Genomic DNA, 26422 nt, shown 5'->3' on the forward strand with positions numbered 1-26422 from the left:
AGATATGGAGCCCTGCGGAGATCATGCCTACTTTTCCTAAAGGGAACGGCCCACCACAGCATTGATAAGATTAATTATTTACAAATTTGTAAGCCTCAAATCAGGCTTAACAAGTGGTTTAACCATTTCCAGTTTGCTTAGCATATTAAAAGTTCCTAAAAAAAAAAAAACTATTCTAAAAGATGAAAAATATAATCTCCGGGGACCTCAGGTCAAATTTACAGAAGACATGTGCTGCAGTTTTCAAAACCGAAGGGATACTAATCTAACCCACACACAGAGCACTGCATACATATTAATAAAAGACACACCAAGGGGAGTGATGAGGACACCAAGGTAGTTATGGAGTGGTGAAAAACTACAGTAATCATTATGTTTAATTCTCATGAAAACATGGCAACATAAAAGTATGAATAATATACCAGATATGTTAAAACTTGCTTACACCATTTCAGGGTTGCAGGGTGCTAGAACCTGTGCAGACTCCAGCCTCATGCACAATTAACAAGGTGTCAGTCCATCACCCACTCTCAAACTTCACTCACAAAGGGGCAATTTGGAAATACTCAATAAACTTAAATCAGGAATAGGGGTGTGGGATAAAATCTGAAGTACACAGAGAGATACGAATACAGGTATGAGATGAGCATGCAAAGTCCCCACAGACGACAGCCATGCGCAGATTAAAATTCTAAGAAAACAATTATATTACAGTTCTGCAATGGTAAGGTACTGAGCACCATTATATTTAAACAAGACTTAACATCAAGTTATATATAACAAAGTCACAAACAATGCACTTACACTGGCACAAAGCAGCGGCTTCATTGTACTTTTCTGGATAAACGCTGTCATAGTGATTTCCATTAAGGAAGCACAGTTGAACCTGGCATGGAAGGAAAGTCAGATTTATAGTAAGACTGCTTTGCACATATTGGGATGACTTTATAGCAGATCAGCAGAACATCAAGTTCAACAACAGAATGACTGTGAATATATAATTAAGAAGAAATAAAATTTTGTGTTATGTTTATTATTCTGACTTAGTTGAAAAGGAGATTATTCCAAATTGTGCACAAAACCTTCTTGAAACTGTAAATTATTAAATTAATGTACTTCACACCTTGAGTTGCAAAACTCTTATCCAGCAGAGATGACTGAACTATCATCGGGCAATCGGCCATGCCCCACTGCTGTTGTCATGATAGTTGACTGCTATCAACTAGACAGTCAGTAACACGGTAGCAATAAACTTCTATAGAGAATTTTTGTTAATAGCACCTTTATATTGTGTCACGACAGAGTCAACAGTAGGCGGGAAGGTTTAAATAAATAAATAAATAAATATAAAATCTTGCAAAGAGAGACGGCGAGATGAGACTTTGTGCCAAGAAATTTAATCAACGCCTGGGGCCGGAAATAAAAGACAAAGAGTAGACGACAAAGTAGAACGCCGTAAAGAATTCAAAAACGTTGGCGCGGTACACATGCAGCGCAGGTTAAAGATAACGGAAGTACGAAAATTCGAAAGTCTCAAAAAAAATATAGTAAAGATCGCATTAGCACAAACAAATGGAAATTATTACTCGATGAAATAACAGAACAGCGAAAAGAGATTGAATATATTGTTCTGATTTAAACTTTAATTCAGTGACTTGTAGATTGTCTAATTCGTGTTGCCATCAGGGAAAAGTAGTGTTTCTTCCCAATGAAGAGGCGTACCAGTGAGAATTAAAAGTTTTGTTATTTGGTGAAAGTGAAATCCACATATGCGAGTGGCAGAGACGTGAAGTTCCTGGCGCATAGCGCAGGCAGGGGGGGTTGGCGAGCAAAGCCCTATATATATGAAACTTAAAAATGGTCACTTTAAATTTGTAAATGACAAATGATTACAGGATAGATGCGAATTATGTAATCATCATTATATCACGCCTCTGCCATATCCAGGTAAGAGCGGCATCATTAGCATCCTTCATGGCGAATGTGGTCCATTGTTTGGGTGGGCTCACCACATGGACATTTAGCGCTTCTCCACTGCACTCATTATGCAATTATGTAAAGCTAAAACTAAACTAAAGCAAAGTGAAACTATTGCTGTGTCTGTCAAAATGAGCTGTATTCCTGTATTCATCTGGCCTAACTGCTGATTTGATATTTATCCCAATTACAACAGACTGAATCAGATTAAATAATTAAAGACTAAAAAAATATAGAACAAGCAACACTTTCATGTGGTTGGAAAAAGGTGAACTTCTAGTCATCCTAACACTGTTGCTCAACGCCACGTACTGTATGAGCATTGAGATATTATTTTGGTCCACTCAGCATAACCAGCTATCAGTTTGGCCAACATCAGCTACTAACCTCCAAGCTATCAACAAATTTCACACAGACTGAGGTCATGACCATCACTTGAGCATTTCTAAAAAGTGTAATTTATTAGTTTCTCTGTTCAAGAATCCTCCCGCATGGCATGCATTTAGTCAAACTTTTAAATTCAAAACTGTATTTATTAAATTTCAAATTTAACATATTACATTTTGTTAAACATTTAATTCAACTAAATGTTTTAAATATCACATATGGCATATATCCTCCAGGGTACATATTTTTTTTATGTATCACTGAACAAATACTAGAGGTGAGTACTTACCAACTGGTTTTATATTATCCATTTAAACAATCAATTAATTACAACTTTTACATGGTAAGAAAATGTCTGCTAATGTTTTCTGGATAATGAGAGATCAGTGGTGCATTTTTTTTTAAGATGCTATGCAAGTGATCATTTTTAAGTTTGTTTTGTTTGACACTTTCCACATTCTTTTCACTCTGTCATGGCATACGATAGATAGAAGTGAAAGGCACTATATGACAGAACAGACTGACAGAACTTTATTTGTCCTCAGGGAGTAGTTGGCTTTTTACATAAATAAATAAATAGGTAGATAAGTAAATAAATAAACACACACACACTTCGGACTAAATACACAACTAGAATGATTATAAAAGGAAGGAAAATAATAGGAAAGTAAAGCTCTGCCTTTGCTGTCACAGTCCCAGTGAGGCATTACACAGGCATAATGTTTGTTGGTATAAAGGGGCCCGAGTAGCATTTCCTGACATACTTCCTGAATAATTTGTTGGCTGAAATTCCTCAATATTAGAATCTCAGAGAGAAGATGTGCAGCATTGTTCATAATGGCAATCAGTTATGTTGTAATTCTCATCACTGCTACAATCACCAGGGTGTTCAGAGTGTGTTGTATAACTGAGCTTGCCCTTTAAATTAGCTTGTTGATTCGATAGGACTCTCCTGAAGTGATGTTACTACCCAGAACACCACAGTATAGAAAATCGTACTGGCCATGACAGTTATAGAAGTGAAGTATGTCACTTCCCACATTAAAGGAATGCAGTCTGTTTTGCCTTTTTCTTCTTTCTTGAAAGTGTTAACAAAAATTCTCTACAGAAATTGACCACAGTAGGTATAGCGGTGTCACTAGCAGTCAAGCTGAAAGTAGCCAGCTTTCATGATGGCAGCAGAAGGGCATAGCAGATTGTCCGATGATAGTACTGCACTGGGCTCTACTCATCAGTGACTAGTGCGGTAATGAATCAAAAGCTTAGTCTTTGCTTATATGTAACAGTCAAAGAGAAAAAGCAATGTTTATTGGCTGTCAGACACAGATGCAATACATACAATGAAAACTCAAACGTAAGTAGAGGAAATATAAAACAAAAATGGTTGAAAAAAACATGATATTTGAGCCGTTTCTTTGAGGTATAGCTATTCACAAAAATTGTTATTTGAAAAATAAAGATGTTGGACTTTGTACAGAAAACATGTATACACATGTCTCTATGGTGCTGATCTTCATTTAAGGTGTTTTAAGAATATATTGTGAAATATTATATATCACATTTTGGGTCAAAATAAATCACAATATCAATACAAGTCTATATCACACAGTCCTAAGCAACAGTACATCTTGTGCTTCTCCAGATGAACTGCTGAGAAAGTAATTTGCTTCCAGAGATTTCTAGTTGGAGTCAATGCCCCGTAGTTAGACACCAATTAGATTATTGCAACAAAACTGTATCATATTAAAAGTTAAAGAAGTGTTAGTCCACCCTGACATTTGAAAACTGCACCACAAACATATTGGATCACTGTAACTGCCAAACTGCCTGGGAATTCTTTGCAACTTCAATAGCACCGAGACAAGACAACAACCAACACACTGACAGCGACATGGTGAACAAAAAGAGAGAATGTGCCGACCACTACAGCAATATTCACTCTGCTGTTATTCAGTGATGGTAACTTGACTGCTGTGAGCTGTACAATGAAAAATTACTTAATTCAGTTAGGTGGATTGGTGATTCTAAATTGGCCCTAGTGTGTGCTTGGTGTGTGGGTGTGTTTGTGTGTGTCCTGTGGTGGGTTGGCAACCTGCCCAGGATTGGTTCCTGCCTTGTGCCCTGTGTTGGCTGGGATTGGCTTCAGCAGACCCCCGTGACCCTGTATTCGGATTCAGCGGGTTAGAAAATGGATGGATGGAAGTTAACTATAAAATTATTTATGTTATGAATGGTTATTGTGTCACCTCTGTAATTTTGCGGTGGTGTTATAAATGGAGTAACCTTTCCACAGTGCATTTCCTGGCACTAAGCGTTCCCCATAGGACATAATGCCTCTTGAGATCAGACACGGCTCCAATAGACATGTGCCTGTATGCCACTAACATACCATTTCTGCATGAGGGGTTAGAGATTCTTGAGCTTTTAATAGCAAAATAGATATTCGGTTTGAGGGCTCCTTTACAAGAATGTTTTAAAGTCAGGCTCAGCAGGTTAGAAAGGTGTGAACAGCTCCGACTCTCTCCAGCCAAATGAGGACGGCGCCAAGAAGCCAACTACTATTTACACACTTTAACAAATGGGTATTCAGCCCCATGGTTACTCATGTCCAAGGCTAAAGGTCAGTGTGACATTTTACTACTGTAACTAATTTTTTTTTTAGCTTGAGCTCAGAATTCATTGCTTTCTCAATGCCTGCAAGCTACATTGGCTTTTAAGCTGCCAAACACAAGAAACACTTAAGCCTGAGGCACAGATGCATCAACGTCTGGATTGTTTTGCTGGAATTCTGTGGGAAATACTGTAAACTCTGTTACACTGGTCTACTGGCATTAGCAGAAACATTTTGGATTGTGCAGAAGTCTGTGGTTGCCTTGAAAGAATGTTTTTTTGGGGAGCAGCAGTTACATCCTTGGTATCATGCCACTCATTTTCACAGTTTTTTTTAGGTTTGATCCATGAACCTTACAGTGTTTCCAGTACTACTGAATTAGTAGGTACGTTTTCCCAATAATTTCAATGAGACATTCAGTAATTAATAGGCAGCAAGACTCCAAGGAGTGGGTAAAGACATTACATCATGAGAACATGAAGTGAACCGAATTAATTTATTATATCAATACAAACTTTCAAAAGAGGTTCAACATAACCAGCTTGTGTAAAGGTGGGTTTGAGTGTGTGTGTGCGCTTTTGCTCTGTGCTTATTCCAGTATCCCTTACATAAAAAGGCCACAAAATGATGCTCACTTTGTACAACGTGTGGTGCAATACAAGACATGGAATCAGTTTGAAAACTCAAGAAATAATCTTAAAGTTTCACACTGTGATTCACCTAAAATGACAGCTTCGGCTAGAAAAGAATGGTAAGATTTTTTTTAGCACTTTCAAGACATAAATCTAACACTGTCCTTAGGCAATAACAATACATCATCCATCAACAGAGTGATAATTTAAAGAGAGCTGCTCTGACCTCTTACTTATTACAACAAGCTAGAATAGAGTCAATTAAAAAAATGTGTCCATTACATTTATGGATAATATAATATTTAAAATTTGTATGCATACCCTTTTGATGTAAAAAGATATACTTCACATTATCTGAATATGTATTGCTACTATTGACCCTAACATCAATCTAAGCAACCAACCAATGACTAATAAAATTTTCTCAAGGGGAAACACTGCACTGGTACTAACAAGTGCAAGAGAAGTCTGTAGATCCTTAGTCATTATCCAGGAAGTATTCAAGGGGCTCCTGAACTGTGGCACATCATCTCTGTGAACTTCTGCATTTTCAGTGCATGTTGCAGTGCAGCAAGGGCTCTTTTTTTCTGAGTTCTCTCTGGGTTTTAAAGCCGATACTGATTATCAATTTTCATGTTACTTAATTGGCCAATTCCGATATTGATTTTTTTTCTTTATCCCTTTAAAAAACTTCTTACACTATGCTCCTGCGTGTATTTTTATAATCAAACTATAGACCACAGATGTTAACTGCTCATTTTTTTTTATTAACAAAATGAAATTCTGTAGGCTTTTGTTCAATGACCATAAAATAATCATATTAAACGAAATTTCCTTAAAATACACACTTTAACTAATAAAATGTTAACAGGTATCCATAATTCTCATAATTACATCTGTCATATTGTCTAATTTTTTCCTGTGTGTGTGTGTGTGTATTAATATATATATATATATATATATATATATATATATATATATATATATATATATATATATATATATATATATATATATATATATATATATATATATATATATATATATATATATATATATATATATATATATATATATATATATATATATATATACACACACACACACACATATCTATATTAATAAAAGGCAAAGCCCTCACTCATCACTAATTCTCCAACTTCCCGTGTGGGTGGAAGGCTGAAATTTGGCAGGCTCATTCCTTACAGCTTACTTACAAAAGTTAAGCACGTTTCATTTCGAAATTCTACACAACGGTCATAACGGTCGACAACGTCCGCCATGTTGAACTTTCTTATTTATGGCCCCATCTTCACAAAATTTGGTAGGCGGCTTCCCTGCACGAACTGAAACCGATGTACGTTCTTATTTCGATGGTATGACGCCACTGTCAGCCGCCATATTGAACTTTCCAACGTCACTAATTTTCCAACTTCCCGTGTAGGTAGAAGGCTGATCCCATCTTCACGAAATTTGGTAGGCGGCTTCCCTGCGCTAACCAAAACCAATGTACGTACTTATTTCGGTGGTATGATGCCATTGTCAGCCGCCATATTGAACTTTTCAACAGTCTTTGTTACTTATGGGCTCATCTTCAAGAAATTTGGTACACGGGTTCCCAACGCTAACTGAATCCTACTTAATACATATATATGTCCATAGCCTGCAGCTCAGTCACCGTGTGAGGCGGCGTTGGGTTCCCCATCCCAACGCCTCCCATGTTGTTGGCTGCCTGCCTATATAAGGCCGTCCGTCGCTCCAGTTTCTTCATTCCCTTCCTTGCTTGCTTTGCCACGGGATTCACGTCTCCCTGCTGATAACTACAGCCTTTTTATTTAATCCACGGCTTCTCCGCTGTTTTATTGTTCGTTTATTACGATTAGAGTTATTGTGTAAGTACTTTAGACTTGCTTTACATTGTTCAGGTACCCATTTCCTTTACAGTTCCAACCGTAACCCCATTAACATGTCTATCGAGGTGATCACCATCGATCAAAGAACTGTCACTTACTGAGTGGTTTCCATGCCCGGAGATGACATTTACCTTTTCCATTCTCTGCGTTACATATTGGACGGCCATATCAGGTTCACATTGTGTCTTATGTATTGAATGACTGAGACAGGTTCAAGTTGTGGACTGATGACGATACAGGAGATAATTAGACTACACAGGAGCACTAGAAGAGTGAAATGCTTAAGCCCTTCACCTATGGATCTGCATGTGAGTTGATGGCTGCCGCTGAATTGTTCGGTTGTCGCTTTCAAGTGTACCGAAATGGCCAAATATTTTACACCTTTGGACAACCGCCAATGACTCTTAAACATCTTAGATTGACAGGTGACGATTTCAGTAGTGGACACTTTGATGTTTATGAATGTTTAAACTCTCCAAAGCTGGATGTGAAGTTATCGATGAAACCGGTTGTACACTTACAACGCTTGACAGATGCCGAATGTCACTTCAGCACAAGTCCTACAAATACTGCCGTATTTGAAACAAACCATGAAACTCAAACCGATTATGACAGCAGCAATCCAAGCTGTGAGATTTGAAACAAGATTACTGTTCACATGGCCAACTGTACGTTACATGCTCAAGAGTAAGCTCAGCACACAGCTTGGTCATGTTACAACCGGAGGGCCGAACTCACAATGTGGTATACAAAGAGATCCTTAACAAATAATTATTGGTATATTTTCCCTCGGTTTAAAAAGGTTTAATTTTCTTCTTAATAAAACTTTTAAGGCAGTACTTTGCCGCTGCGAAGCGTGGGTATTTTGCTATAGATATAATGTGAGTGTGTGTATATATATATATATATATATATATATATATATATATATATATATATATATATATATATATATATATATATATATATATATATATATATATATATATATATTTCGTGAAGATGGGGCCATGAATAAGAAAGTTCAACATGGCGGACGTTGTTGACCATTATGACCGTTATGCGTAGAATTTCAAAATGAAACCTGCTTAACTTTTGTAAGTAAGCCTAAGAAATGAGCCTGCGAAATTTCAGCCTTCTACCTACACGGGAAGCTGAAGAATTAGTGACGTTTGTAAAATTCAATATGGCGGCCGACAGTGGCGTCATACCACCGAAAAAAGTACGTACATCGGTTTCAGTTAGCGCAGGGAAGCTGCCTACCAAATTTCGTGAAGATAGGGCCATAAATAAGAAAGTTCAACATGGCGGACGTTGTCGACCATTATGTGTAGAATTTCGAAATGAAACGTGCTTAACTTTTGTAAGTAGGCTGTAAGGAATGAGCCTGCCAAATTTCAGCCTTCCACCCACACGGGAAGTTGGAGAATTAGTGATAGGTGAGGGCTTTGCCTTTTATTAGTGTGTGTGTATATTATATATACTGTATGTATATATATATATATATTATATATATATATACATATTTATATATATATATATATATACATATTTATATACATATTTATATACATATACATATATATACATACATATACATATACATATATATACATATATACATATATATATATAATATATATACATACATATATATATATATACATACATATATATATATACATACATATACATACATACATATACATATACATACATACACATATATATATATATATATATACTAGCAGAATACCCGCGCTTCGCAGCAGAGAAGTAGTGTGTTAAAGAAGGTACGAAAAAGAAAAGGAAACATTTTAAAAATAATATAACATGATTGTCAAAGTAATTGTTTTGTGTATTTGGCGGCAGCATCACGAAGTTTTTTTCGTCTAGCTGCATCAGAAAATGTACCACGACGTCTGACACGCCTCCTTTTTACTGTTTTCTCACAGCTTGGATTGCTTCTGTCATATATATATATATATATATATATATATACACACACACACACACACACACACACACACACACACACACACACATATACATACACATATACATACATATATATACTTGTGTGTATAGCTTTTATATGTGTGTGTATAGCTTTGGTCACTGAGTGCAAGGGAGAAATAATAAAATATAGTCTATAAGTTATTAAACAGTAAAACATTAACGTTTTAAGAAGTACAGGTACATTGAGCACTACTGGAGTGGTTGCGGGTAAACTACATTTTAAAGACTGTGTAACACAACAGGTAAGTAACTAACAGCAGCTAAAATATATATGGATCATCTCTCGGTAGTAGATTACTTTTGAAAGGCGCTACACGACGGCTGTGGTATAGAAATTACATTTTCTATGTGAACGTTCAAATTTGTGCCTCTGGTAATGTGCCTTACCGGCATTTAAAGAAAATTAGTTTTGTGTCCTCTGCAGTGTTAAGAGAGAAAGGCTTTGGTTTGGGATAAAAGGAAAAAAGGTGTAAAGAAAGGAAAGTTGCCTTTTCTTTTATATAGTATAGAGATGTGTTCGCTGACGTTATGATCGCCTTTTGAGAACAGTCGCGGTGGGTCTTGTGTAGACTGGTGAGACGTCCTCGCCATTAATCGGCTGTGATGGCACTGTCAGTCCTCTACTCGTGTGCGTGTCTTCATAATCCGGGGTGAGAACCTCATAATCGTATACATGCAAAAGAAAGTGTGAATCGCCTTAATATTATTTTGCCGTGGTGTAGAAAAGGGGTCCCGTGTTTGCACTTGTCTGGGCTATAGCGCGGGGAGGATGAAAAAATTAAAGTGCTCACTTTGACTTAAGGCAGAAGCGCAGTCAGCGTCTCAAAGGCTGGCACAGCTATGCACGCACGCTGGCTGCTCGACTTTTGCAGGGGAGGAGACCACAGTTTTTGCAGACACGTTCATGATATCAAAAGTCTCAGCGCTCTTTGGAGGTCATTCATATATTATATATATATAGCAAAATACCCGCCCCTCGCAGCGGAGAAGTAGTGTGTTAAAGAAGTAATGAAAAAGAAAAGGAAACATTTTAATAATAACGTAACATGATTGACATTGTCATGAGTGTTGCTGTCATATATATGCCTGCCTAAATAAGTCACCCTCGCTTTGCTCTTACTTTTTTACCGTTCATTTAGTCATGGCTAGTGGAGGAAAAATTATAAAATGGAAGGAGGATGGCTTTACCAAAACAATTATTGATGGCGAATCGATTATTCATAAAGCTTGAATTGGTGATCTGTTTTTCTGTGTTAACCTATAGTTACATATATATATATATATATATATATATATATATATATATATATATACTGTATATATATATATATATATATATATATACATATATATATATATATACATATATACACATATATATATACATATATACATATATACATATATATACATATATACATATATATACATAAACACATATAAACACACATATACATACATACATATACACACACATGCAGGCGTATGGCTGGGGTCTATGACCCATGGACTGTCCAATGCCTCCCCCTGGACGCTAGATGGCCACGCCCCTGGGTTGGAGAGGCGCCTTGTTTTCCCGCAGGGATCCACTGGAATTGGAGTTGGGTAGTACAGCCCTGTTGCGTCCCACAGGCACGGCCAGGGGGTGCTGCAGCTGGGACACCCAAGCCCATATGGGCAGCATATTTGCCACACCCGGAAGTGTGGCCAGAACTTGACGATGGGTGGATTATAAAAGGGCCCAGCTACCACCACTCTAAGAGCCAGAATTGGGAGGAGAAGGACAAGGTTGCCTGGGAGTAGTGGTGGCGGAAGAAAAAGAGTGTTTTGCTTTGTTACACTTTGTGTGCTGTGCTTGGGACTGTGTACTGCCTGTGGGACTTAGGGAAGACGTGTGCCCACAGGGAAAGAAAATAAATAGTTTGTTTATTTTACGAGTGCCTCCGTGTCCAGTTTGTGTTTGGTCAGGCGCCAATATAGCGCCTTATTACTTATCACATATATATTTGATATTGGTAATTAAACACTGGTTAAATGTAAATATGCAAGCACTAATTAATTGTACTACAGCATTTTGCTGTTAAAATATACATTAACTATATTTAGAGATGTTTTATCCTTCAGCGTATCAGCTACTCACTTCACAATTCTTGAGCTGTAATTATAAAATATGAATTGCCATTTTAATTATGTAGTACTTGTTTCTTACCAAAACTTATGTTGCATGACAAACAGCAACAGATAATAAACACAGTACAGATCTTTATAAAAAAAAAAAAAGCTGATTTGTTTACTAAGCCTCAGTTTCGCATTTGTTTTTATCTTTTCTTTTTACAATTAAAAGTGTAAGCTTCTGCATTTTAAACAAGCTCGCTATCAAAACTTAAGCATTGTCCGTTTTAATTTAAAAGATAAAATAAAGGTCTGAATTCCTTAAAGGAGTTTTTCTTGCCGTTTGTCAGTTTGCCTAGAACTATATCTTCGATTAATGTTTTTTTTATTTTATTATTACTCCACTTTCTGTAACAAAGTAATGTTCACTGATAAAACAAGTCTTCACGTGCTGCTGTTTGTTTACACTGCAGGAAGTTTGCTGGGGTGAAAAAATAAAAAAAGAGGTGCACTGCCTCAACTACTATATTACTTTGGACTGCAACTTAATTACCATAAAGCGTAGAAAAGCAGGTGCTGAAAATATCAGTTTTGGTGATCAGTCTTTTCACAGATTACTTTTTTTTTTTAGTGAAAATCATCCAATTCTAAAAGGCAGTTGATCAATCAGAACATTCCTATCAAAGTCATTAAAAAGTTTTTGCGATTCTTTATTCATAACTATTTAGCTAACTAGTTAAGATATAATGTTATTTGTTCCCAGGGGAAATTTGGCTTTTTATACAACCTCTTTAAATAAATAAATACATAAAAATATAGAAATATACCTTCTTTTAATTCTAATGTTTTACAAGTCAGGACAGAATACAAAATAATTTTGTCCTTAGCAGATCTTAAAATTAGGTAAATTCAACCTCAGATGAGCAGCACCACATGACATATTACACTGCGTGATTATTTAACAAAAACTAAAAAATTAAGTACACCCTTACTGCTTCCATAGGAATTAAGAGAGTAAGTAGCAGCCAGGTGCTGCTAATGAAACGCATTTCATTAATTGATCATCAGGTTTGGCAGTTTGCTGGTCTGGAGCATTCAGGTGTGTGTAAACACAATGCCAAGAGGAAAGACATCAGCAATGATCTTAGAGAAACAATTATTGCTGCCCATCAATCTGGGAAGGGTTATAAGGCCATTTCCAAACAATATGAAGCCCATTATTCTACAGTGACAAAGATTACTCACAAGTGGAAAACATTCAAGACAACTACCAACTTTCCGAGGAGTGGCCATCCTAGCAAATTCACCCCAAGACTGTGTGCAATGCTCAGAGAAATTACAAGAGCCACATCTCAGACACTACAGGCCTCAGTTAGTATGTTAAAGTTCATGACAAGTATAATTAGAAAAAGATTGAACAAGTGTGGCTTGTTTGGAAAGGATGCCAAGAGAAAGACTCTTCGCCCTAAAAAGAACAAGGCAGCACATCTTAGGCTTGCAAAATTGCATCTGAACAACCAATAAGACTAATGTTCTTTGGGCACATGAGACCAAAGTGCAGATGTTTGGCCACAGTACCAAGATTGGCAAAAACCAAACACAGGGTATCAGCAAAAACACCTCATGACAACTGTCAAGCATGGTGGTGGAGGCCTGATGATTTAGGCTTGTTTTGCAACCACAGAACCTGGGCATCATGCAGTTATTGAGTCAACCATGAACTCCTCTATATACCGAAGTATTCTAGAGTCAAAGAGGAGGCCATCTGTTCGACAGCTAAAGCCTGACCGAAACTGTGTCATTACTTTAACATGGCTCTCTCCTAACTTCACTTTAACTTAATCCTGATACTCTGTATGTTCAATTCATCATAATAACTACTCATAGTGGCTCTAAAATCCGTACTGACCCCTACTCTCTCTTCTGTTTCTTTTTCTGGTTTCTTTGTGGTGGCGGCCTGCACCACCACCACCTACTCAAAGCATCACGATGCTCCAGCATTGATGGACTGAAAGCCAGAAGTCTACGTGACCATCATCATCATCAAGTCCTTCCATGAGAACCCTAAATCCAAAGAGGACTGTTTGATTTATGTTAGGTAGATTGCCCAGAGGGGACTGGGCGGTCTCTTGGTCTGGAATCCCTGCAGATTTTATTTTTTTCTCCGGCCGTCTGGAGTTTTTTTTTTGTTTTGTTTTTTCTGTCCACCCTGGCCATTGGACCTTACTTATTCTATGTTAATTAATGTTGACTTATTTCTATTTTTTACTGTGTCTTCTATTTTTCTATTCTTCATTTTGTAAAGCACTTTGAGCTACATTTTCTTGTATGAAAATGTGCTATATAAATAAATGTTGTTTTTGCAATTGACCGAATCTGTGTCATGAAACAGGACAATGATCCCAAGCACACCAGCAAAACTATAACAGAATGGCTGATAAAGAAAAGAATCAAGGTGACACAATGACTCAGTCAAAGTCCAGACCTCAACCCAATTGAAATGCTGCAGTGGGACCTTAAGTGAGCTGTGCATAAATGAATGCACTCAAACCTCAATGAATCGAATCAGTGTTGTAAAGAAAAGTGGGCCAGAATTCCTCTACCATGATGTGAGAGACTGATAAAGCCAGACAAAAAACAATTACTTCAAGTTATTGCTGCTAAAAGTAGTTCTACAAGTTATTGAATCATGCCGTGTACTTAAGCTTTTCTCACAGAGCCTCTCCATTTTGGCTTCGTTTTTGTTAAATAAATAATGACACAGTGGAATCTGGTGTATGTTTTGCACCTGAGGTTAGATTTAAACAATTTTAGTACCTGGTAAGGTCCAGATGTTTTTTTATTATGTCCCAATATGTAAAACCACAGAACTATAAGAAGGTGTACTTTTTTACATGACTGTACACACACACACACACACAAAATGCATGAGGTCCCCGGAAATCATTTGAGTGACGTATCAAATTTTATAGAGTTTGATAGAAACTAAATTAAATTACAGATTATCCTACAGATTAACATAATTGACCAACAAATTAATAAATCTCACACTTTCTGCCAAATGAATGCAGAAGCAAAGCAAACACTTAAGTTTATGAACTAATGTAAATCTTCCTGTGTTCTATATTATGAGAATAATTACCTTATTGGGGAAGTCATTTTCAGTCACATTTACTGGTGGCTTTCCTGGCTCTTGGAAAATAATAAAGTCATGCCTGTAATGACAAAAGAAAGAAAAAAAAAAAAATCACAAACATACAAGAGTCTGACGTTGTTCTCACAATTATGTTCTGAGTTACTATATCTACACACTGAAATTACAAATATTTGCACTACTTGTATATGCCCTCAGATATGTTGGATATTGCTGGCAAACAGAGTAGGGATGTCAACAATGCCTTAAAGATTTACATAATTTTTTTTTACTGTAGAAAATAAGAAAGTGTAAAACAGGAAACAAAAAACATTCTTAAGCTTAATACACACACACATGCAGCAACATTCCTTACAACTCCCAGGGCAAGCACTTCCCAATTTCTTTGTAAACCCTGCACTAGGCCTTGATTCAAATAATTCCATTGTATAACAGTGTCAAAGATGACATCAAATGCATTTGAACAATTATATGTTACATATCATATAAAGTGCCGTTCGAGTGAATTAAAATATAAAGTTTAATTATCTGCAATGAATGCATTTTAATAAAATTTGGAAGTCAACAAAATAAACAGTTGGGCTAACTCTTTAGCCTCACTTTTAACAACAGTTATTGAACACATTTACTTATATATTCTTTTACCTATTTTCTCTCTTTACTGAATGTGCTCTACTGAATTGGTTTATTGTAAAGCACATACTAAAACTGTTCAGTACATTAATCATGTAAGCATTTTTCAGTACAATGTAAAGTTATGTTGATTAAAGCACAACCCTAGCCCTAAGCCATTGATATCTTATTATGAAATCATCTGCAATTGATGGGGTAAGCTACGGCTTCAATCCCTGCAATGCTCATCAGGATAAGCAGGTTTACAAACTGGCTGACTGGATGGATGAATTTTGCCATATTTTCCATGCGTCTCGCAGCTCCGAAGAAATGAACCTTGCTGATGGGCATACCAGTAATAAACAAATGACAAATGAAGACCTGCTGGTGCCCGCTATCTGACAACGACAGGAACTATTAAACTAAAGGTTAGCAACTTTCTAAATAGAAAAATGCAAGGAAACAACCTTAGGAACTTGCATGTCGCTCAAATAAAATGCGTCAATAACGTGTAAAACAAACAAAACAATCAGAAAGCAGTTTTTAGTAAATGATCTTGCGTTCTCTTTTGCTACTTGCGCACAGCATCAAACAGTGTTTCTAAGATTTGGCACAATCAATTCGGGAAAAATTAAGCCCCTTTCTTCTGAACGCTAAAAGGATCCTTGCAGACTTGCAATGCATATCCAGCACCTCTGAAAACCAACTAAATGGCTGGCACAGGACAAAAAAGGAACGAACGGGGCAGCCGTGTGTGGTGGGCGGGCAGTGAAACGCCCCCCTCCGCTCCATCCAACCTGTTTCCAGCCAGAAGTAGTAGCTGCGGCGGCGTAGTGGGCGGGCAGCGAACCAGTCCATCAAGCCTCTGTCCTGCACACGAGCGATAGATGTGGCCCTGGTGACAATGGACCACGAGTCACTGCATCCCCCTGGGAGCCGCACGAGGGACACTACAGTGTGCAAGCAGCGAAATCAAACCCCCCCAGCTACCATTTGTAGCATCACTAGGCCGAACAGGACGGAGCGGCAGTTACTGAGGCACATGAGTCACAGTTGCGGCCCCGTTCTTAAGTACACAAACACACACACAATGTGATGGATGGCTGGGGCATATGCAGCATATGGTCCAGGGGAGCAAGCATGGGAAATCCAATATCTCTCCTGGACACTATATGGCAGCCTCCCTGGGTTGCAGTGGTGCCTCCGACTCCCGCAAAGCTTCATGGGAGTTGGAGTTTGGTGCAGCCCTGTTGGGTTCCGCAGACCCATCCAGGGGGTACTGCAGCAGGAGCTGCTAGCCCCTTTTGGGCACTAGTTTTGCCACACCTGGACGCCTAATAAAAGGAGCCAGCCACCACCACTCATTGGCCAGAATCAGAAGAAGGAGGACAAAGCTTACAGGAGGAGTGATGGTGCCGAAAGAGAGGAGTGTGATGTGTTATTTGGTATATTTGTGCTTGGGACTATGTTGTGCCTGAGGGGATTAAGGGGAAGACGTACCCCACAGGTGAAGAACAATAAAAGTCTGTTTATGTTACACATGCCTCCCGTGCCCATCTGTGTCGAGTCCGGTGTTTATATAGAGAATTGTTACAATAATAAAATTTATAATTATACAGTAGAGTCTTGCTAATCTGACATAAACGGGCCAGCAGAACATCGGATTAGTGAAAATGTCGGATTAAAGGGAGGTGTTAAGAAAAAGCCTATAAAATGTCAAACTGTGTTATAATTTTACACATTACGAACCTAATACAGTAATCATGTTTTACAACAAAACAGAAAAAATTAACTGAAAAAATTAACTTAGTTACAGAATTGTCTGAAGTTAAATACAGTATGTACTGTACTTAAAAAGTTCAGTCCTGTGATGATTTAAAGACATTTTTGATCGTAGTCTGCTTTCCCGACGAGTGTCGCATCATCGCTGCCAAGTCTCGCCATCTTTGCAGCATCATTATGTCGATTCCTGTAGCTTCTTCTTGTTGCTCAATGTATTTAATTGCTGTTTCTAGAGCCTTAACTCCGTCACTCATATAGTCAACATCCGTACGAGCGTATACTGTTTACTACAGCATTGTGACTGCGTGTGTGTGTGTGTTTGTGCTGTGACGTGCGAGTCCCCGTTTTGCACCTGAAAAAACGAAGCTGAGTCTCAGTACTTTAGTAACACCAGCTTTATTCAGCTTGAAACAGCAACAGCGCTGTTATTTATTGTAGCGGGATCTGCCATTCTCCTATACAGACACAGCAGTCAGGCAAGTAATCCTGTGCCCTGTGCATTTATAATGTTCCTTGTATCACCCATCAATGGCAGATGCTTATAGCATGTCTGCGATCTTTTCGGATTCGCTTTTACGGCGAACTACTACAGCGCTGGGAGACTGCGATAGCTTTGGGACACTCTTCCGGGTGTCGTCCTGTTGGGTGGAATCCCACAAGAGTTTAGAAACTCACTCACACCAGCCATGATTCTTTTAAAAGGTAAAGTGCAGATTCATTTGTTTTATGTATTTTTACTTTATATTTTGTATTAATCATTTTTATATGAATAGTTTTGGGTTGTGGAATGAATCATCCAAGTTTCCTTTATTTTTTATGGGGAAATTCACTTTGATATACAGTACCAGTGCTTTGGACTGCAAGTACATTTCTAGAATGAATTATGCTTACAAACGAAGGTTCCACTGTAATTAGCTGCGGTAGAGTCAGGAGGAACAAAAAAATAGACTACGCTCGCAACTTGCAGTTCTTGTTGCGGTGGGATGTCAGATAATACAGAATGTCGGATACGCAAGACTCTACTGTATATATAAAATCCTAAGCCTAACAGTGCAACGATTTTATGTGACTTATGTCACATTTTTTGTCAAGCTTCAAATAAGGCTTATTTTAAAACCTACATATATGTTCGGTATCATTCTTTTCAAACTTTAATGTGATGTTGTTATAACCCAGCCACAGGGGATGCACAAACCAGTGTGTTTATACGTGCCAGTCACAAGCCTGGATAAATGGGGAGGGTTACGTCAGGAAGGGCATCCAGTGTAAAATTTGCCAAATCAATATGCGAACAACAATACAAATTTCCATGCCGGATCAGTTGAGCGATGGCACAGTGGTGCAGTGGGTATGGCTGCTGCCTCGCAGTAAGGAGACCTGGGTCCTCCCTGTGTGGAGTTTGCATTTTCTCCCCATGTCTGCGTGGGTTTCCTCCGGGTACTCCGGTTTCCTCCCATGGTCCAAAGGCATGCAGGTTAGGTGCTTTGCCGATTCTAAATTGTCCCAAGTATGTGCTTGGTGTGTGGCTGTGGGTGTGTGCCCTGAAGACGCACACAGGTAGATTACATCCTATGCATAAGAGTCAATCTGAAGGAGACTGAAGACTGCAAAGTGGTGGCAGGGAAAAGTGCAGTTAAGTAGCAAAGGATGGTGGTCTGTAGGATGACGTTGGAGATCAAGAAGAGGAAGAGAGTGAGGGCAGAGCCAAGGATCAAATGGTGGAAGTTGAAAAAGTAAGACTGAGATTAGGGAGGTGAGACAGGCACTGGGTGGCAGTGAAAAGTTACCAGACAGCTGGGAAACTACAGAAGATGTAGTAAGGGTTACAGCAAGAAGGGTGCTTGGCGTGACATCTGGACAGAGGAAGGAGGAAAAGAAAACCTGGTGGTGGAAAGAGGAAATACAGGAGAGTATACAGAGGAAGAGGATGGCAAAGAAGAAGTGGGATAGTCAGAGAGATGCAGAAAGCATACAAGAGTACAAGGAGATAAGGCACAAGGTGAAGAGAGAGGTGGCAAAGGCTAAAGAAAAGGCATATGAGGAGTTGTATGAGACGTTGGACACTAAGGAGGGAAAAAAGGACTGGTGGGCTACAGAGGGACCGAGCTGGGAAAGATGTGCAGCAGGTTAGGGTGGTAAAGGATAAAGATGGAAACATATTCACAAGCAAGGAGAGTGTGTTGAGCAGATGGAAAGAGTACTCTGAGAGGCCGATGAATGAAGAGAACGAGAGAGAGAATAGGTTGGATGATGTGGAGATAATGAATCAGAAAGTGCAATGGATTAGCAAGGAGGAAGTAAGGACAGCTATCGAGAGGATGAAGAATGGAAAGGCCGTTTGTCCAGACGACATACCTTTGGAAGCATGGAGGCGTTTAGGAGACATTGCAGTGGAGTTTTTAACCAGATTGCTGAATGGAATCTTGGAAAGTGAGAGGATGCCTGAGGAGTGGAGAAGAAGTGTACTGGTGCCGATATTTAAGAATAAGGGGGATGTGCAGGACTGCAGTAACAACAGGGGGATAAAATTGATGAGCCACAGCATGAAGTTATGGGAAAGAGTAGTGGAAGCTTGGTTAAGAGGTGATGATTAGTGAGCAACAATATGGTTTCATGCCAAGAAAGAGCACCACAGATGCAATGTTTGCTCTGAGGATGTTCATGGAGAAGTTTAGAGAAGGCCAGAAGGAGTTGCATTGCATCTTTGTGGACCTGGAGAAAGCAAATGACAGGGTGACTGAGAGGAGCTGTGGTATTATATGAGGAAGTCGGAAGTGACAGAGAAGTACGTAAGAGTTATACAGTATATGTACGAGGGAAATGGTGACCATGGTGAGGTCTGAGGTACGAGTGACAGAGGTGGGCTTACATCAGGGATCGGCTCTAAGCCCTTTCTTATTTGAAATGGTGATGGACAGGTTGACAGACGAGATTAGACAGGAGTCCCCGTGGACTGTGATATTTGCTGATGACATTGTGATCTGTAGGGAGAGTAGGGAGCAGGTTGAAGACGACCCTGGAGAGGTGGAGATATGAGGAAGAGAGGAGAGGAATGAAGGTCAGTAAGATCACCAAGACAGAATGCATGTGTGTGAATGAGAGGGAGGTCATTGGAATGGCGAGGATACAGGGAGTAGAGTTGGCGAAGGTGGATGAGTTTAAATTCTTGGGATCAACAGTACAGAGTAAAGGGGAATGTGGAAGAGAAGTGAAAAAGAGAGTGCAGGCAGGGTGGAGTGGGTGGAGAAGAGTGTCAGGAGTAATTTGTGACAGACAAGTATCAGCGAGAGTAAACGGGAAGGTCTACAGGACGGTAGTGAGAGCAGCTATGTTATATGGGTTTGAGACGGTGGCACTGACCAGAAAGCAGGAGACAGAGCTGGAGGTGGCAGAGTTAAAGATGCTAAGATTTGCATTAGGTGTGACGAGGATGGACAGGATTAGAAATGAGGACATCAGAGGGTCAGCTCAAGTTGGACGGTTGGGAGACAAAATCGCGTTGGTTTGGACATGTGCAGAGGAGAGATGCTAGGTATATTGGGAGAAGGGTGCTTAGGATAGAGCTGCCAGGGAAGAGAAAAAGAGGAAGGCCTAAGCGAAGGTTTATGGATGTGGTGAGAGAGGACATGCAGGCGATGGGTGCAACAGAACAAGATGCAGAGGACAGAAAGATATGGAAGAAGCTGATCCGCTGTGGCAACCCCATAACAGTAGCTGCCAAAAGAAGAAGAAGAATGTGATGATGTTATATTTTCAGATTCTTATTCAGTTTTTAAATTATAAACTAAAAACTATCAAGAACTCAGGTTCTGCGAGACAAGAATTTGTGCCAAGAGATTTAACCACGTCCTGGGCCGGAAATAAAAGACAAAGAGTAGGACAGCTGCTGTACAGCCTTTTAAATGTTCAAAGTGCCAAGCAAAATGCAAAGAGGGAGATGGTGGTGGTGGTGGTTGGGTGGGGGCCAATTGCATGTGTTTCCCATTGTATCACCGTTTAAGAGGGGGTTTCGGAAGAGCAACCACATCTCCTTGGGGTGCATTCAGCCCCCCTCTTCACAACGCGAGCGGCAGAGATGTGAATTGGCTAGTGTGTAGCACAGGCTGGGGGGGATTTGCAAGCGAAGCAAGCAGGGCATAAACCCCCTAGTTTAGTAATAAAAATGTAAAACAAACTCTGCTGCTCAATTATTCAGAATTTATGAAATCATCAATAGTTATTACAGACAGATACACATCACAATTCTAAGATAATTTCATTTTTTTTATTAATATCCATTTCTGACCTTTCAGATATTCACACATTAATTTATTACACTGTCAATGCAAAAATTGTATTTAAGAATTAATCAAAAATTAAAATTACAATTAATAATGCAAATGGTATTTTTCAAAATCAGTGATACACAAGGGCATGAATTTTAATAATAAAAATGGTAAGTTTGACATTCATATTTATGTGTTGTAACAAAGGGCTTATTTATTCTTGTGATAAGTGACAAATGTTTCATTTTTACCCGAAAGTGTTTCTAATATCATTTGCAAAATGAATCATTCATCTATAACATAAGAATGGTTAGAATTTACAAACAACAAGCCCAATATGGGGCTTTAAAACTGAAGCATCTGATGAATTGAGCCTTAGAGCTCATTTGTATATTTTAAAGTTTCTTACTCCGATTACACTTTCTTTAATGCTAAAGCTATCACTCAACTATTGGAGGCATTAGGTTTAGCGTTGGAATGATCATGACGTGTATTCGTTATACTATGGCTCATTTTTAAAAATTAACATTTGAATCGCTACTGAAAATGAATGGATTGATATAACAGTTGGCTTATATTTTACTAATAAAGAGTGATTTGATTCATTCCTCTAAAACAAAAACTGCTGGTAAGACAGATTTTTCCATGGATAATGGGAATGTTACTACAGTAAGCTGACAAGCTTTCTAGTGGCACAGGCCTATGTCCAGGCTACTTAGTGACTTAATCACATGCTTAAATGAATATACTGTACACACTGTAGAGGTGCAAGTCTACATTTCCACCAGAACATCAAAGACAGAAGTTGTGAAAAGCTGACATTCTAAAGCATCCACAGGTCTATAAACATAGGGATTTTGACATAGATGAAAAATGCTGTCTCTATTTAAACAAAGTTTACTTGTTTTCTCCCAAATGAAATAAGCAAATAAATCAAAGAAACCACAAGATGCATTAATATGAGATGTTAGTGGTGACATAACTGCCCACAAACAAGATCATACAACTGTCCTAGCATGGAAAATGTGATTTTTTTTTAGTTTAAATCCAAAATGAGCAAACTGTGCCATGAAGCACTTGCACTGGCTGTCAGTAAGATAATCGGAAGCCAAACTTGGGTAAATAAATAAACTGCTAGCTTACCCTAAATCCTACATTAATGTGTTTGCTCTATGGGTCTTGTAACACTCAAAACAAATCTGTCATGCTGGTGACATCACTTCTGTATTTAGTCTGTTAAGTAACTTTTTCTGAAAGGTGTCTATAAAAGTAGCCCCTTTCGGGCTACTCCACAATGATGCAAGAGACAGCATTAGCACCGCTCACCCAAAGTCACCCAACTTTTAGCAAATTAGTGATCCATTAAATATAAAAACAATGAACAGCCTTATTATCTCAAAAAGAACAGAGAGCTAAAAATGCCTTATGGCAAGTTCCTTTAACAACAGGGTCAAATAAACAAGTACTAAAACTAGGCAAGAGGTTCCACCACAGGCTTAAAGTAACTTTTAAGCCTCAAATTGGCTTCAAAAATGCCAGCAGCCACCAGGCCCTCCTAGACAGGATGTACACAACCCTAGCCCAAAGAAATTGACATTCTGTGGAGCTGGTTGGAAAAATGGCATATTTGCTTGCGAGTCAGGAGAGCTAACATGTAACAGTTCCCCAGAAATACATTTATAAATTAACATTCAAAAGGCATTTTAATTTCCTCTAATGACTATCTTTCTCTAAAAAGGGATGCTTCTTTCTAGTGTTGTTTTTTATGCCCTTACTTACCATATTTATTTTCTACATCTTTTACTTTCACTACTGCTTATCCTGACTGACTGCCAGGACACTTCAATGAATTGTGGTATCACTTAATTCACTTAAAGTTCATAATCATGAAGCACCAACATTCCCATCGTGAGACAGACACAAACACACACACACACAGGCAAACACGAGACAGACACAGACACACAGGCATGCGCGAGACAGACACAGGCGCAAGCGTGCATTGTTGCAATGTTACTTTACTTTTCTTGGTTGTTATTAAATTATGGATTTTTCAGTTGTTCATTTTTTATCCCTGTGCTTAAAACTCATAAAAAAAAAAGTGTTTTTAGCGAGCGGGTAGTAAGGCTATACAGTAATCCCTCCTCGATCGCGGGGGTTGCGTTCCAGAACCCCCCGCGATAGATGAAAATCCGCGAAGTAGAAACCATATGTTTGTATAATTATTTTTATATACTGTATTTTAAGCCCTTATAAACTCTCCCACACTGTTAACATTATTAGAGCCCTCTAGACATGAAATAAAACCCTTTAGTCAAAAGTTTAAACTGTGCTCCATGACAAAACAGAGATGACAGTTCTTTCTCACAATTAAAATAATGCAAACATATCTTCTCTTCAGGAGCAGAGAATTTCAGAGAGAGAGAGAGACAGAGCGGCTCGCAAAGAAAAGCAAACAATCAAAAAATCAATACGTGTGCTTTTAAGTTTACCGAAGCACCGCAATAAAGCGGCATTTTTTAGAGGAGCGTCAGTATCTTCTAAGCAAACATCCTCTGTGCAAACAGCCCCTCTGCTCACATCTACTGGCGCAGAGAACGTCAGAGAGATAGAGAGCTCGAGATTAAAGCAAACAATCAAAAAATCAATAAGTGTGCTTTTGGAAGAACCTCGATAAAGCGGCATTTCTTAGAGGTGCGTCCGTATCTACTAGGCAAACAGCTTCTGTGCAAACAGCACCTCTGCTCACAGCCCCTACGTCAGGCGCAGAGAATGTCAGAGAGGGTGAGAGAGAGGCAGAGACAAGCAAACAATCGAGCTCCGCGGGATGCATATCTTATAGCATTGAGGATTTTTAGTTAATATGTAATACATGCTCTGATTGGGTAGCTTCTAAGCCATCCGCCAATAGCGTCCCTTGTATGCAATCAACTGGGCAAACAAACTGAGGAAGCATGTACCATAAATTGAAAGACCCATTGTCCGCAGAAATCCACGAACCAGCGAAAAATCTGTGATATATATTTAGATATGCTTACATTTAAAATCCGTGATAGAGTGAAGCTGCGAAAGTCGAAGCGCGATATAGCGAGGGATTACTGTAGTGCGAACTCTTGCAGTGTTAGTTTTCTCTGTTGTTCAAGGTTTTCTCAGTGTTATTCAATGTTTTTACATTTAGTTTACTATTACGCTGTACAGTCAATGGTATAATTAATTATATTTGTGCTTAAAAACTTTAAAGAAAATATATAGATTTACATACAGCTGATACGGTCTGGAACGAATTAATTGTATTTACATAGAATCCTATGAGGGAAATTACTTCAGTTCACGACCAAATCGGGTTACAACCAGAGTTTTGGAACGAATTATGGTCATGAACCGAGGCTCCACTGTATTACTTGTCAGACAAAATGACAGGCATTTTACAATATTACTGAGAGAGAAAATTAAAGGCACACAATACAGTGACACATATTACAGCCACATACAAGGTCCCTTGCCATTTAATATAGACTGTTCCTATATATATATATATATATATATATATATATATATATATATATATATATATATATATATATATATATATATATATATATATATATATATATATATATATATAAATATATTATATGGCTTCATCTTAAAACTCTAAAGTAGCTTTAAAGCCACAAATAAATGATATATTAGCCTAGGGATCTTCGTTTGTTCATTTAGAATAATGACCAAGTAGAGCTCCTGCTTTGTGATGTTATAACTGAAGTTTGTACTGTTTCTGCAAAAGCTACATAAATTAACATACAGGAACACAGAAAAGAGTTCAACAAGGTCATAGATGGATAAGCCCCTGTTAAGAATTAATCTCTAAAAAATTACGTTTAGCACACATTATTGCTTTAAAGGACTTCAACTTGAAATATCAATGTCAGCATTCTAGTTATAAGCTCATTTATTCATTGTCATCCGTTTAATTTAAACCTGGTTGTGGGTGCAACTGTCTTAACAGTGATAGTAGTACCACCTCAATTGACTTCTCTCTCTCATATTAATATGCTGGGCCAAATTCTAACAGTGTTTCTTTTCAATGTTATTCTAAGAAATATTTTGTAGCTGCATTCATAACCTTGTACAATATTTTAAAACATTTCACTGGCACTAAAAGTACTGCACATAAACCAAACTTAATATAAAACTGAACAGTCAACTAACAGACAAAAAAAGTCTTGGGTTCAAATCCTAAAACAATCATGGTCTGCAACACAAGATTGAAAGACTAAATGATAAGACTCTCACCATATGCAAAAGGAAATAAAAAAAAAAGATGACACAACTCCCAAGAAACATAATATGTCTATTAATGGTAAAAATTCTTACTTGTAGATCTGGGATAGTGCACTTATTTCCACTTCTCCACCCCAATACTGAGTGAAATAAGAAAAACAGTTAAAACATTAAACACAAAATCAATTGATCAATTAAATACAGAAAAAATGACATCAGACTACTATAGAGTTATGAAAAGAAATTTTAAGCATCCTATTTTATATATATATCTACATCTATATATATATCTCTATCAACACACACATATACATATACACATATAAATACATACGCACACATACATATTTATATACAAATATAAAATGGCTGACTGAAACGTAATGAGACTGTTCCCGCTTCTCTTTTATGGAGGTAGGCATGGAACTGCTGACATGTGTGACGCTGCAGTGGGACCACCGCATTCTTCAGCATTTTGAAAGCACCTCATATATGTCATCACAGCGGATGAAGAAACCATTCCTGTGAGACAATTTTGTGTTAAGCTTCGGAAGAGCGGTAATGAAAAAAAATACTGGAAAAACAACTGCATGAAAAGAAGTTCTCCTCAGATGATGAAGTGAAAAACTCCACAGCCGTATTACTAAAAGTGATGTTGCAAAAACAGTTTGTTA

At 38.1% G+C, this 26422-nt stretch overlaps 1 protein-coding gene across 1 annotated transcript in view; it reads right to left on the bottom strand.

Annotated features, from left to right (window-relative positions):
• otud4 (OTU deubiquitinase 4) overlaps nucleotides 1-26422 on the bottom strand; it is a 103702-nt gene that overhangs the window by 56637 nt on the left and 20643 nt on the right. Inside the window, exons 4-6 of the mRNA XM_039750205.1 lie at nucleotides 25842-25888; nucleotides 14794-14866; nucleotides 805-886 (exon numbers count right to left, since the gene is read on the bottom strand). Of these exons, the coding sequence (XP_039606139.1) occupies nucleotides 805-886; nucleotides 14794-14866; nucleotides 25842-25888 (202 nt within the window). The remainder of the gene's footprint in view (nucleotides 1-804; nucleotides 887-14793; nucleotides 14867-25841; nucleotides 25889-26422) is intronic.

The sequence above is a fragment of the Polypterus senegalus genome, chromosome 4, assembly GCF_016835505.1.
Source record: "Polypterus senegalus isolate Bchr_013 chromosome 4, ASM1683550v1, whole genome shotgun sequence".
In the NCBI taxonomy this organism is placed as follows: Eukaryota; Metazoa; Chordata; class Cladistia; order Polypteriformes; family Polypteridae; genus Polypterus; species Polypterus senegalus.